We start from the raw sequence: 15,530 nt of genomic DNA, 5'->3' as shown, positions 1-15,530 counted from the left end.
CACAGTCTGTAAGGTTTTTCTGTAATCACATTACTACAGCTGTAGTATTAAATTGAGATTCCAAACACTGTGGTAAATGAGTGCTTATTCACAGAGCAATTACTACTTTGCTAAACATGCAAAAATGAGTGGCTTCAGTTTGTACCTCAGAAAATAAACACACTAGAGAAAAAATGTTTTACATCCTCAAAAACACTTTGCAATCCCATCTCTCCTGCTAGCGCTAACGCCCCTGTGAAAGGCGGAGGGGCAGGACACACAGGCAAATGAATGAGGCGAAGCCAGATGGACAGGTGACCATGGGGCTGCACGAGAGACCGCATGCTGTGGTCAGCGACTGGAGGAGGGTGAGCATACTCCCCCTAGTGGTGTGCCCAGACAGTGACAGGCAGAAGAGTATGAGTGCATTACCCCATGAAGCTCCTGCACAAGGTCCAGCAACAAGGAAGCAGAGGAAGAGTCAGAATTCGTTATGTACAAAACTCCACAGCACCAGGTAACAAACTCACACTTACCATCACAGGACAGAGAGAGAGAAGGAGAGAAGAGAGAAGCACACAAGCACAGCCCAGCCTCTTGCACTGTCTGAGCCATTTGTATGCGAACACTCTGCACAGTCTTCTCGCAAATACAAGATAAAGTCTGTCATTTATACCTTCCCCATTACAGAACTGACGTGCCGCAAATATCCACAGGCAACTGGCCTTCAATCTATTGCCTTACTGGTTGTACTGAAATGATACGCACATTAGTCAGCAGAAGGCTCATTCAAGCCAAACTTGAGCAGCCGGAGGTGTGCCCTCGTGAGAGGATGTGTGGTAGCCTATATGCACTCATGAAGTCTCCTGCCAAAGAACTTTTTATTATCAAATGCCTCCTGAACATGAGGCTTAATATTCCAGGCCTGATCAAAACAGATCATCGGAGAAGACCAAAATGTGTGCTCAGATCTTTCCCTGCTCCTAAACCCTTTTTCCATTTGTCAGAACCTGGTAAAAAGTAAGAGCTGGGTAGCAAAAACAGAGAAGGTTAATATACAGAATCTCAAGTTAATAGCGCACAGGCAAGAGGCAACAATTGGGCTGGTCAATAGGTGGCAGTGTGGTACTGGGCAGGACATTTTGATATAATCAATCCCATGAAATCTTTATCTCTGAAGTTATCATCTGAGATTTTCACCAGCGGTGAGGCTGCAGACAGATTGCTCTAAAGTCAATAGAACAGATGGGTGTTTTGCATGTGGTGTGAAACTGTGTGCCTGACATGAACGGAAGTTGTTCCTTCTATAGAGAATCTGTTAGTCTCTTTTCTTGGAACCTGGGGCGCCGGGGGCTTCATCAACCGCTGCAGCTGAACATGAAAAGCTTCTGGAGGATGTTCTGAGCTAAGCAGCATGGCCATCAGACCATCTCACATGTGCCATTAAAAGAACAGAGAGGAGGAGAAATACAGGCGACGCTGAAAAGCAATTCATTATTCATTTCAACAAAGGGTACAGACTCCCATCTCTGACGAGAAGCGGAGTTACTGTAAAATGACAGAACTTCACAACCATTGGCAAGTGGGATAATATTTCATATCTTGTCTCTACAGAATATCCACCCATTTTCTATCCACTATATCCAGTTCAGGGCTGCGGGGAAGCCGGAGCACCTGGCGTAAAGGGTGAAATACCAGCTCCACGCAGACAGCACCCCAGGTCCAGAGGTGAACCCATGGCCCCAGAGCTGTGAGGCCACAGTGCCACCCCTCTAAAGGACAATAATTACAAATGAATACAATTCTATATCAATTTGCATAAAAAAGAAATTATTCAGTCACTTACACACACACACAATGTAATTATGTGTAAGTAAAAATGTAGGTACCAAGTAACTGCACACTTAAAGTGAAGTGCAGATGTGTTCCTGACAAGGTCCTACCAAGTGCTGTGTTTCCTGTTGTTTGCAACAGAATACAAGTGGACATTTCATCTTGAAGGTAAAACCCATTTTACCGATATCTTCATCCACCCCCAATCGATTTTTTTTGTTGTTGTTAGTGTGTCAGCCTGAGCCACTCCGGTCTCCCAGAACTCACATCAGGGCAAACGCCTGCAACCTCCAGGCATAAATATATATAGAGAGAGAAGATTTTACTTACGAAAAAGCAAAGGCAACCAAAGCACCACTGACGACTATGAAGTCCAGGATGTTCCACAGGTCCCTGAAGTACGATCCAGGGTGGAGGAGCAAACCCAGATCGATCATCTTCAAAAACGACAACAGGGCAAGCTTTCATTACATCGAGCAGGCAGTTCTTCTGGGTAGGAATTCTGTCTGTGCTCCCATCTTTTCACACACTGAAGAGTTCCCAATCACTGTACGGTAAAAACTCATTAAAGATTTACTTCTTGTTAATGTTACTGGATGTGTTATAAAAATTAAGCCATCGGAAAACGCATCCCGTGGAAAATATCTGGGACAGACTTCTGCTGTTCCGCTAAACCAAAATAAAAACGTGCCCAGAAACCTTCCTGAGGCCGACTTCATGAGAGACTTTTTGTCAGAAAGCGAGGCTAAAGTGGGAAACTGTGCAGCTCTACCTCTTACTGGCAATCATGCCAGTTTCTCTCAGGCTGCAAGGCTGAATACATTCGAAGATTTTCTGGGAGAAGTGCTCAACACACGACATGATACTAACACCGCAGTAAAAAGCAGAGGGGCAGGACACAGTGGGGAAGAAGGGGCAGTGAGCGAGGTAAAAGGTGAAAGGTGAGCCAAGGTAATACTTATAATAATTAAAAACAGTAATAACCACACAGCACACACTACTCACCTTAATCACCATCTCAAATGTGAACACTCCCGTAAAGACGTAATCCAAATATTTGAGCACCTGGATGAAAAAGGTAAATATGATACAACTCGAAGGGGAAAATCATATCTGCATGCCAATATATCAATGTGAGCTGTTTAAACAACGTGAATTAATCAAAAAGCTGCCTGAGCAATTTAGAAATATATTAAATATGTTAAATGTTAAATTGCCTTTTTTTGAACCTGGAGAGCTGTAAGATTATAGGTTAGAGACCAGCGTGACCTCAACAAATTAATTAAATGGTTCAATCAAGGGATACAGGGCACTGCTGAAATGAAAACCAGAAAACCCCAGGATTAGGATGGGAAACGTCCTCTCAGTATTGGTGCTTAGGTCTGGCCACACACAATGCAAAAGACTGCATACGAGTCAACAGACACTGGCATCACTGTGGACAAAAATCCACACTTTTCTTGTTAAACAGGAACATGCTGAATTGAGAGCCGTACTGAGGCATATCATTGCCCAAGGGCTGGGCTGGAGCAGGGGTCCTGGGGCCGGGAGCAGGCCGCAAGTGGACGCTGTACAGGACTCACGTTGTTCCTGGGGGCGTCGGCTTGCACGGGGTCCTCGGCGGCCAGCGCGATGCTGCTCATGGCAATCACCACCAGGATGCACATCTCGAAGTAGCGCAGGTTGACAATGTAGTGGCACAGCCTCCGCACCCTGCACACAGCACAGCACAGCCTCAGTGCAAGATTACATCTCCCTGCCAACATCCACACTTTGGCTCTAGTGCTCCCACCACTACAAGACAGAGGAGCTGGGAGAACGCCCCCGCGACACTCACGGGTTGGTCTGGCTGAACACAAACATGGAGCTGTAGGGCAGGATCTGCTTCGGCCCGTTCTTGGTCATGTCTTCCAGGCTCTTCTTCTCCTCAGTCTTCGGCAGCGTGTCGCAGTCGATGCTGTTCACTGAAGGGGACAAGCAGGCCTCACTGTGAAAACCTGCTGACCACCTGACGTGGTTTAGCACATGGGAACAACAAGTCTCCCCTTCTGAAACAAACCCTTCAGTAACAATAAAACGAATGCCTTTGTATTTGTTCTGTGTAGGACTTGACACAGTATGTTATACCATCAATCATTAACTCTCACAGTAGTCGCTATCTTGTGGTCATCAGAGTTACTTGCTCTTATATGAGCAAGCCAGCTTCCGACAAACAATCACAACACCATCATCTCAGGCAAAAAAATACTGTAACAGCTTACTATAGCATGTTTGCAGGAAGTATAGCTTTACCACTGAAGAATAAACTACATAATACAGTACACTGCTTCTCTGCACAGCATCAACACGGTGAGTGAAGGTGTGCACAAACTGGGAGAGGTGTTAGTAGGACCAGTAGGGTGTCCTCACTACGTAATGTGGTAAGCACTGACAGTAATTTTTTCCCTGAGATGATGGGTGTGATTGTTCATCAGAAGCTTATTAGCTTAAATCAGAGGAAACTCAGTGACACCGAACCATGAGACAGTGAGTGTTATGAGAGTCAATGATGAGTGATGTTGTGTAATGTGTCCAGCCCTACACAGAGCGCCAACCCAGGCCCTAGGACGCGGCGGGGACACTGACGGGGGATGACGGTGGTCTCTCCTGGGGGGGCCGTGACAGTCAAGGGGATGGCGACGGTGCTGGCGTTGTTGACTGTCTGGGCCGTGCGCTTGACGTTCTTCTGGTTGTCCGAGTCCTCGGGCTTCTCCCCGGCCGGCTGCTGCGGGGTGGTGGCCAGGGCGCTTGTCCCCGCATCCGCCTGCTTCTCCCTGCGGGTTCGAGGAGGAAAGCGACAGCCCGCAGGCATGGAAGGGTGAGACAGGCGGACCCCCCCCCCACTTCGAGCCGCCAGGCAGAACAATCACAACCACAGCCAGAACAAAACTCTGTCTGTGTGTCAGATCTAGAGCAGCTCACAGTGCTTTGCGAACAGAACCCTCAGAATATACAATACAAATATACAAAGTCATCAAGAATATACAGTATATACACATTGCAATCATTAACAGAAAATCTAAAGGACCCATGATGGACAGGAGCAAAAACTTGTTAATGAGAACTACAGTGAAAGCTCTCTCAGGATGCTGCTCACAACATTACCCCCTATGTAGTATTCCCTACTCTGTCCCCGCTGTGAGCTGTTTAGTGTAAGACTGCATTGTGGGAATGGGACTGGGATGTAAAATCAAGTACATTGACACAGGACCAAGAATCGAGCCCAGGGGGACGCCACGATCTCTATGTAGTACTGCTGACTTGGGCTCCCTAGTGCTATGTGTTTGCTCAGAATTGCTCCGGGCAGGCTGGGATTTTGACCACGGCTGGGTTCTTACTTCGGACAGTGGTTCTTGCGCTCCTTATCCGCGGCGTCTCCCTCCGGCTCTCGCTCTCCGTTCTCCCTGCGGTCCTCCCCCTCGGTGGGGGGCTGGGCTTTGCTGCGGTGCTTGTGCCGTTTCTCCAGCCGCTCCCCGTTCTCCCCCTTGGCCCCCCCAGCTCCGGCCTCGCCCTCCCGGTTGGCGGGGCGGGGCCCGTCCCTGTGCCGGCCCCGGCGCTCGCCGCGGCCGCCACCGTTGTTGACTGTGCCGTTGCCTTCCTTGGGCTGGCGGTGGCTGCAGTGCCGGCGGTGCTCCTTCTCCCCTCCTCCTCCCCCGTCATCCGCCGGGCCCTGGTGATGGTGCCTCTTCGCGGCCTCCCGGCTGCGGCTCCTCTCGCCCTTGCCCTCTTTGCCCCGGCCCTCCTGGTCTTTGCTGCGGCTGTGGTGCAAGCGATGCCGGCCCTCCTTGCCGTTGCTGCTGCCCCCCGTGTCCCCGTTCTCGTTGCCCGGCTCGGGCCTGTCCTCGGCCGGCCTGTCGTGGTGCCGGTGGTGCTTACGGGGGGCGGCGGGCTCGCCGGCGTCTCTGGCCAGCGGCCGGTCTGGCGCCTCCCCCGGCCCTGGCCCCGGCCCGTCTGCGGGCGCGTTGCCATCCGCGGGCTTGGTGCCGTCCGCGCTGTCGCGGGGCTCGTCCCGCGGCTCCACCACGAGCGGCCGGTCCAGGTGGGTCTTCATGTCGGGCCGGAGGTGCAGCACGGAGGACAGGCGGACGCGCTCCTCGGGGTCCAGCTCGCTGTACAGCGCCTCGCAGCTGGCGCGCAGGTTGTGCCGGCGGATCTGCGTGGTCCGCTGCTCCCACACCGACATCAACTTCATGGACTTCTGCTGCTCCTTGCTGGAGAAGGGCACAGTCCTGGTCAGCACGCGCTTGCTCGCTCGCTCCCTGCGGTTGCTTGCATTTGCAGATGGACTGAGGTGAAATACCCTCATCCATGTCAAGACCACCTTTCGATCGGTCGTCTCATCTGTAAAACTACTCCTCTAGAACGCAAGACCAGGCCCTCGAGCTGCCTCACAGATAACAACATCATGCTCAGGGGTTTTCTACTGGCTTTTGTTTTTGAAGTCATTTGATTTGTCAATCTCACCCTAGAACCTGTGCCTGCTTATTTTTCTCATTTCTGTGCTGAATTCTTCCCTAGAGATTTACATCCACTACCAAATGCCAATCAAAACTTGCACGCTGTCGTTTTTCAAACTAAGTAATGCAAACCTGTCAGGTGGATGAAACTAAGCCGTAAACTCTTTCTCTTGCAGGTTTTAGAGGCATGCTGATTTCAAAGCTTATTCAATCACTCATAATTTACAAAAATGTAAATTCCTCTTATTCTAAACACAATTACAGCTAAGTTTTCTCACTTGATAAAAGATGCATTGTTGTAACAGAAACAAACCTGAATTATGGTCTGCTGAGGTCATACCACTGTTAAAGGTCGAAGATGCCTGCAGACTATGCTCAATAGGGCCCAATGATCCTGCTGCACAGCTGTATAGTCATACTATGTTTGAATACCATTAAAAGATGGTCTTCATGGATGTACCCATATAAAAGTTCACCATGGTAAATTCACATCTTACCATGCTTTTCTCATGCCTCCTCTCCACTATGCACAGAGACTGGCCAATTACTCAAGGCTCTCCTCATGCTCTGCTACACCCCTCCAGCCTTCACCATGCTTGTCTGTCCTTCATCATGCTGCCCCAGGGCGTGTTCACACACTGCTAAGCTTGGACCATGGTTTACCAACTTCAACTTTTATAAGGGCTACAATGGCACTCTTAGGAGCAGGCCTCTAGCTTCCCCCAACGTCAATGTCACCCCTTCATTCAGAAGCTAAAGAGACAAAAAACAGATCCACGCAGCTGGGGGGCTGACAGCTGCATTGTACTGAAAGAACTGTCTGCAGGGGCTACAGATTGCTGTGTTGGACTGACACTGCAGCTTGCTGCCACACCAGCAGGGGGAGAGAAGACCTGCTGAGAACAGAGCAGTCGCAGCCATCTTTTCTGTTACTGTCATCCAAGCTTTATAGGCTTGTAAAAAAAATCTAATTTTGGTTTGAAGTCCTGAGCAACAACCCAATGAGTTGCACTTGGACTCCTTGTTAATACTCCAAACCTCATGTTTGCTCTTGGTACAGAATTGCCATCAGGTAAAAGTAATGAATTCCACTTGAACACACTAATTTTTAATAACTCCATGCTAAATATTTGCCAAGGCCTCTGATACTGTATATCGTAGCCTTGACTTATTTCCTGTCTGCTGTCTCTATACATGTGATGCAGTGCGTGCACTGCCTTCAAAATATAAAAAAAAATAGCATGTTTTATTTCTGTGGCACTCTTCCTGATTCAGCAGGGTGAGAAAGCTCAAGACAAAGAGCACTGTGTTATATTTATCTTTCATTGAAAAACAAGCCAAGCAGAACTCCGAGGTCAGGTCAGCTCTGCCAGCAGGACAGATGTTTCGATCTTAAACAGAGAGAAAGGCCCACAGTGCTGTTTTAATCACTGCATTCGGAACACACCTGTGTTGTCAAGTTTTTTTCATTGGGTTTAGTCATGGTTGGACAACCACAGAGCACCAGTGACAGGTGAGGAAGTGAACACACAGTGGTCTGTGCCAGTGCTGGTCTTGTTCTTACACATTGTTCTTCACAATTAACATTCACTTTATAGAATATATAAGTGGTGTATTAATCTACTATATTTTTTAATCTACTATTTCTTGTCACTTGGTGCTGCCAGCATCGACATAATAAACACCACTGCTTTATTATAATTGTTTTATGAAACAGAACTTGCTTGAAAGACATTGGAAGACTGCAGGCAGTTCTGATTTCAGTTACATATGGGCGTTTTTCTATGCAATTTGACATCTCTTATAACATTGTACTTTCCAAACAATTCATGCCAGCCTCTATCTAGCCACACAAGACAATGGGACTGCCCTGCGATTCAGAGGCAACAGGTGCCTCTCAGGAGGCACGTGGACTCTTTCCCTTCCCTTTAAATGGGCATGACTAGTGCTTTCCTCAATGGCCGGAAGGCATCACTGATGGCCAGTTATTATGATTTGCGCTACTGACCAAAATCTTTATGTAAATAATGTCTGTGCAATCTGAGCCAGGACTGGAGCCCCACACTCCTGCGGGTCTTCATACCAGCCAGGCTCTTTACTTCAATGAATTAGCAAGTTCCTTGACTAGGAGCTGTGTGTGCACTTTGTTTTCTACTTGACTACATAGATATACTAGTTGTATATCTTGAGTTACGCCCGTAACAGCTCAAACAACTTTTGGAGGTGAGAGCACTTAAAGCCCAGTCTAACCCCCAGGTAGGACTTCACTAATTTTGCAGAGGGCGCTTCCAGTCCAGTGCTGCTGTATGCTGTTACCCACCTTGCCTGTCCTTGTGAAGGCAGGAGCACTGCACTGGAAGAAAGCCTTGCTTTGTAGTGACTCTTAACCCCGCCTCACTGACACTACCTTGAGACTGGCTGAGATGTCAGCTCGGCTACAGTGCACTGAAGTGCTGCTTGCTGAAGTGAAGGAGGGACATTAACTATAGAGGGGAGTCAAGTTCATTGTCTGTACTGCTCCAAGAAAACAAATGACAATTATTTCAAGAGAAATGTATATAGATGTTCGAAATACACTGTCACCACTGTTACATCCTAAGCAGTACCTGTACCTCAAAACGCGACGAGCAGGAGAGCAGACATAACTCCTAAAACAACATACAGTATCATACAGTATAGTAACGGCACACAGTTTATAGACAGTCATGCTCTTACAGGGGCAAGAAGGTACAGATGAGTGACTTGGACTAGCACGATGGAGAGGATTCTTACCAATAAAATGAGCAGACCAAAAAAAACCGAAGGAAATGAATTTGAACGAGCAACAGAGGAGATGCAAAACATCATAGAAATAACTGAAAAAAATTATCATACTGGGAAAAAAAAACAACCCAGATTGGTTATAGCACTGTAAGCACGTCGGTTAATTAAATCTCAATGCAATCACTATAATTGATCACGTGGGGAGAGACGAGCACCTCTACCTCATGGTTTGGGCTCAAACATTCAGAGAGGACTGACACTCATCGGCTGCAAGTGTCAAGCAGCAGCACAGCTCCGTTACTGTCACACAGCCAAACACAGCGAGGAAAGTAGCCACCGATTCCATGCTTTGTTCTGATATATTAATTTTTAATTTTCTGGTTGCGAAGGAAATGCACAGTTTCTCCAAACAGGGTGCCCCTGCCCTGTCTGCCTCCTCTCTGATCCCTTTTTGCACAGCAAGTTCTCCATTCGAAAGCAAATTTAGTTTTATATTTTGCAGATTCCAACCAATGCCACATGACTTGTTTGTGTTGATGTTTTTCCGTGTTCAATAATGCCGATTCACCAACGTCATGTGAACAGCAGTATGAACTCAGGTAAACAGAAAGAGAAGGATAACTCTGTTTGAAAATGCACCTGGTTGCCTTAGAGTTCAGTAACCAACACTGAATAACAGCTGCTTTCTGAGACATGTTTAAGATGAAAAGGGTATCGAGGAAAAGATGAAACAACAAAGGGACAGAAGATCTTTCGAGTTATGGATGAACAGATTGTAACCACAGCAATCTCTTCTCGGAACTACACACAAATTCTCTCTCTCCCACACACACAATTACAGCTGACATGCTCCACACTCAAAAGCCACTGATGATATTCATACCACGGACAAAATCACTAGGACGCCAGAACACCGAGTAGATTCCGCAAAGCATGAATTTGAAACGGCCACACTTCTTTCCTCTCAGCTCCACACACCAGTGAGAGGTCAGCTCTGCTCAGAGAGGCATCACTGCGCATTAGTGGAGATGACAGGAGACACGAAGGCCCCGCCTGCGGGGACCACCTCAAGGCGACAGCAAGGAGGACATGGGGGCGCACCCCGGGGCAGCGGACGTGCCCTCGGCCCCGGAGGCCCAGCACAGCGAGGCACGGGGACCCCACTGCGGCGGGGTTACAGTCCCGGGTTGGTGGGTTTTTTTTAAACCAAGCACAGAAGACGGTACAGACTGCGCTTGCTTTCTGAAATTCTCAAGAATGATAAAAAAAGGTGGATAATGCTTTGATCTAGTCTCATGTGACACTGACTGAGTACCGGCTGCTGAGACACGTTAAATGACAATGTTTGCTTTTAAACGACCAGGTCACCGTCTTTTGAGCTGCTATGCAACTAAGCCAGGTGTAGCTGCCTCCAGGAGGAGGATAAGCTTCCTTGGCAAAGCTCAGCTCTCTCCTCTCTTTCCCTCTGTTTCACTCTGCTGAACCCGACTGGACTGGCTGCCAGCAGCTCCTGAAATAGCCGGGCTGCTCTCTGGTTCAAGCCTGAATCTAGCCTCGGTTGCTCCCAGCCAGCACTGACCTAGTTCCTTTGTAAATAAGCAGTGGAGAAGGGCACCTGAGAAAATATCAAACCTCCGGGGATGAGAGCATTTGCCTCCTGCTTTAGAAAAACACACTGAGACATTTATATTGTCATCCTACACGCAAGAGAATCACCACTGGTGAGGCATACAATAAATCTTTTAAACTGAATAAGTCAAACTCATACATTGCAGCACATCGACAGCTCATAGCGAATTAATCCTTTTAACGTATTCTGTGTACTTCAGCAAGCTAATCAGAACGCACCTAACAAGATTGTTTGGACTCTGAGGGTGGGAGACCCTCTTACAAAAACCATGGAATTATTCCTGGAAGAGCCGAATACAGATGTAAATTCCATTATTCACTTTATCACTCGATTCATTCATTCGTTACTGAAAACAGGACAGCCACTACTAAGAGGCTATAATCACCATTTTTTTCTGTCTCCTGTCTTTGCAGAGTGCCTATAACACAGCACTTAAACAATATCCGCAGCACAGTAAGTACTTCTACTTAATCGGATGTTAGCAAAACTATCATAGGGAATCCCTCTCCAAAACAATACTTGACATCAGACTGAAAATCTTCAAAACGCAAAGCCTCAGCTCATCTGAAGGGGCTTTCTAATTACATTCAATTGCGACCTATCAAGGGTCCAAGAGTTTGGAACAGATGGACGTCTTGATACCAACTCGTATCTTCACACACATTTGTCAAGTATTCCGATACAAAGGAAAAGTTAACAAGTCAGAGTAAAAAAGCATGAACTGAGACAGAGGGAAAAGGCATCACAGTGGAAGGAAAAGAGGAATTAAATGCTCTTGAGAGCAGCTGCTACTATAGAGAGGTCAATTAAAATTCAGGTCAGTGTATTGATATACTGTACACGCATACCTACATGATGCCATATAGAAATCAGTGTATGTATACACTGCACAACATTCAGCCCTGAGATGTAGAGAATATATAGAGATAAAGTGAAGGAAAGACCCAAGATGATGTGAAGAATGGCAGGATACTGGGAAGGGTTTTAAAGGGTTGGAGAATATTTTAAAACAGAGAGCAAACTCACGGTGAGTTAACGCTGGACACGGACGAGCTGCGTGATAGAGCACCTCGATTTTGCTTTACAAAACTGCACATGCAAAAAACAAAGAAAGATGAGACAGAAGAAATAAACAAATTAAAAAAACACAGGCCGGGAAGAGGCCGGAGAGCCGGCGGCGGCGGGCAGGGCCTGCTACAGCGCGAGGAGTCTGTCCCACCGCAGGTCCGCAGCTCCACGCTCCCTGCCGCCTCGCTTCGAAACCAAAACCAGACGCACAGTGAAACCAACACAGAAAGAAGCAAATGTAGGATAAACGGATAACTGTTAAAGAAAAGACAAAAATCTGATTTCCAACTCTCTCGTTCAGCGCAAGAGAGCTATTTCCAAAGCCGCTGAGCGTCTGTGTAACCTCTGTGGTGGAAAGCGCGCCTGCTTATGTTGAAATAAGGAACGCCAGGACAAACGAGGGGGAGATCGTTAAGATATAGTATGTGATACCGTGTGTCCTGCAGTTGCTTATTTCAAGACTCGCCAAGCGTAAGAGATTTCCACCTGCCCCCATTTAAGAAGAAAGCGACTTTGGAAATGTCCTTAATTCCTAAAACATACAGGTTTAGTATTTTCTAAATAATAATAATAATAATAAAGGAAAGAGTGCATTGAAAGTTGATTGGCTTCCAATTTGGTGTCAAATCTTTCTTTAACTCCAGGTGATTTCTCCAGTCACTAGCAGGTGTGTAGACCAGCTCTCAGGATTGTTTCTGTGCCCTAAGATGCTTGTTGTGAATACACACCCTGTAACACACAGTACGTGTCTTCAGTGAAAACTATACCAAGGCAACATTCTCACTACTCTGCAAAACCCTGCTATAATTTTCACTCCAGCTGAGCTTTCATTTACCTAATTGATTGCTTAATTCCACTAATAATAATTTACTCAATTAAACCATTCCACTATTTCCAGGCCCTAAGAAATCTGGAGATTAAATGTAACCTGTGAGCTTTTTAGAGTCACCTGCAACCGGCAGCTTTCTGTGAGTTTGGTCATGAGATTGTAATACCTAACGAAGGCTAATGATTGGAGTAAAATGATTGAGACAAACAAGGAGCAAAGCCAGGACACAGAAGCCCTGATGTCCAACCTGGAACAATGTTACAGGAGGGCCAGAATGTCTGCTGGCGTTTCACCACAACTCAGATCTTACTGAACTAAATCAAATTATAACATCACTTCTCCTTGTTCTTAATAAGAACATGCCGAGACACAAGCAAGAGGAGGCTATTAAGCCCATCAGAGTTGGGTCCTCCAGCAGGTGCCTAGGGAGCCTGTTCCAGACACCTGCGGTGTAATGAAGTACTTTCTGGATTCCATTCTCAGTTCACATTATGACTCCATGTGTCCTTGTTTCAGTACTGAGTCCAGAAGAGGCCCTGAGCTGGGATATGTGAGCTTGGATTACATACCTCAGATATCTGGTGTCTGCTACACCTGCCATTATCTTAGATATCTGTGTACTACAGCTGCCATTTTATCCAGCTTTTGCAGTGGTTTTCTGTAGTTTTAAACCGTGATTTACTTCTATCAGAGTATTCACTGCTAGAGTATGATAAACTGAACCAAAATAGGGGAAAGCAGCATGTGAAGAGCCATGATCAATTCCCCACTGTAAACCTTTCAGTGGAGTGGACCTGACATGCACTGCTCTGGAGACCTGAAAGCTAAAGCCCCTCTTCCATTCATCAGTACTCTTACAATTCATGCAACCAATTCAAAGCACTCTTTCCACTACAACTTAACAAAACCCATAAAAAATGAAAAAAAAAAATCAAAATACATGCTACGACAAAGTCTGATCATTGAAAACCAGCAAATAGTGACAATAACCACAACGACAGTAACACCCACAACAGGAATGACTTTGTAAACACTGAAAGGTCAGAGGGAAGCCCCTCCTGAGCCGCTGTGGCGGGGATCGGAGTACACTTACCAGCTTGCCAACATCTTAGGGCTCAGGGTGAGAAGCTGGGTTCAGCTGCCTTGCACTCAAGCACACAGCCAAAGCACTACACACAGGGTGAGCACTGCGCTCAAACGCTTTTTACAGCAAACCCCGGGATTAACGGAGAGAGCTGATCGTACAGGGCTGCTTCTGAACGCATGTGGAGATCTGCACACAGCGCAGGGGATTCATGAGTGCACAGACCATTATGGCATGATTTCGGCTGTGTACATGAGAGGTCGATGCCCCCCCCACCCCACCCCCCTCTATTTTTTTACTACCACCATCAGTATTCGGGGGGTTCCAGTGCAGGCCTGCAGCACACAACAACACCGAGTGTCCAGTAAAAAAACGCTCTTTATTCTGTCTGCTGGAGTATTTCACAATATCTAGGCCAAACTACATCAAGTAGCAAGGCCTCTGAAGCCGGGTGAAAACAGAACTCTGCTGGAAAAGCAGAGTGAGACGGACGCTGAAGAAGCCACTGACAGTCAGGACTGCCCAAGGACTTCAGACTGGTATCATTATGTGTAAGATCTGAAACTGCAGTCACTAACACCCTGCCAGCGGCGCGCACCTCCTCACCTATTCTAACTTTTCAATCCTCCAGCCTGCTGGTGGCGAATCCAATGAATCAGGCAGCACAGCAGCAGCACGAGAAGAAAAGGTCACAGAGCAACTCGGGAGACTGAGAGACTATTTTTAAGCTCTCTGATCAGTTGCCGAGATTGCTGCGCACGGACATAGGCCCGATTCTGAATGCAGCGCCGACAGTCTCACTGTCCAGTGGTCAAACAAGTGCGCGCACTCCCTCACTACAGCCTGCAGGGGGGGAAGGGGGAGGGAGTGGGGGAGCTCAGCTGGGGGGCCTGCATTGGGCACTGCAGAGGACAGATCAGCCTGGGCAATTCCCCCACACCACAAAGACAGCGATGCCCAAGTCAGCCTTCTGATAACCACCAGAGAGACAAAGACCAGCAAAACAGCCTGACTGTTTGACGCCTACAACTACGTAAAGTCTTGTGTGCAACTGTTTTACCATTTCTCCACTCTATAAAACAATCTGGCTGCAGTTCACAAAACAGTTCTTTGCCCCTTTTTTAGACTGTAATGAGCAGGTCCAACGATCCTGGTAGAGGCCCGGGGAGGACAGCTCTATCTGCTCAGAGAAAAACGAACGCCGAGCATCAGCCCCTCATGTACATCCCTCAGCCTTTCTGGCCCCAGCGTGTCACAGAGGGCACAGGGGCAAAAGGGCAAAAAAAACAAAACCTCCGGGGGGAGGCGCCAGCCAGCGGACAGAAACAGGGACCACGGGGGCAGCGTGAACGACTCTCAGAGTGATGACTCTGACTGAGGGTCAATTAAGGAAGAGGAAACCCATACCCTGCCCCCCCCATCCCCACAAAAATAATAAAAAGAATGCACAACAAAACAGAACTCAAAACTATAAACTTCACAAAATCATATCATTGAGCAACAGCAAAAAAAAGCATCAGGAGGGCACAGAGGGCACACTATGGGCACAGACTGGGCAGAATACTGTGTTAGTTGTCTGGGGCGCCACTCAAAGGGTCAGGGGAGAAAGGGGACACAGTCGACACACATCTGGTTTCTGCAGAGCAGCACAGCTCAAGGTGGGGGGCAGGGGAAGGGAAGGGGTGCAGGGCCTGGGGGTCTGATGCCTCATGACTTACGCTGCGATGGAAATGTTAGCTGCCGACATGGGGCTGACCTCCTTTACCTCCTTGGCCTTTTGGAGGGCAAGCTTTTTACTGGTGGCTTCCTCTTGCTCTTCCTCGTCCTGGCCAGTCGGAACAGAGATAT

General features: G+C 47.5%; 1 protein-coding gene across 1 annotated transcript in view; it reads right to left on the bottom strand.

The window, feature by feature from the left end:
* cacna1ba (calcium voltage-gated channel subunit alpha1 Ba) overlaps positions 1-15,530 on the bottom strand; it is a 158,861-nt gene that overhangs the window by 44,400 nt on the left and 98,931 nt on the right. The window contains exons 18-26 of the mRNA XM_088940316.1: positions 15,401-15,507; positions 11,728-11,790; positions 8,921-8,956; positions 5,245-6,062; positions 4,438-4,638; positions 3,650-3,776; positions 3,396-3,525; positions 2,818-2,877; positions 2,143-2,249 (exon numbers count right to left, since the gene is read on the bottom strand). Coding sequence (XP_088796442.1) covers positions 2,143-2,249; positions 2,818-2,877; positions 3,396-3,525; positions 3,650-3,776; positions 4,438-4,638; positions 5,245-6,062; positions 8,921-8,956; positions 11,728-11,790; positions 15,401-15,507 — 1,649 coding nt within the window. The remainder of the gene's footprint in view (positions 1-2,142; positions 2,250-2,817; positions 2,878-3,395; positions 3,526-3,649; positions 3,777-4,437; positions 4,639-5,244; positions 6,063-8,920; positions 8,957-11,727; positions 11,791-15,400; positions 15,508-15,530) is intronic.

This window comes from Atractosteus spatula, chromosome 23, assembly GCF_055471065.1.
Source record: "Atractosteus spatula isolate fAtrSpa1 chromosome 23, fAtrSpa1.hap1, whole genome shotgun sequence".
NCBI lineage: Eukaryota > Metazoa > Chordata > Actinopteri > Semionotiformes > Lepisosteidae > Atractosteus > Atractosteus spatula.
This window is presented reverse-complemented; position numbering and strand designations above follow the sequence as displayed.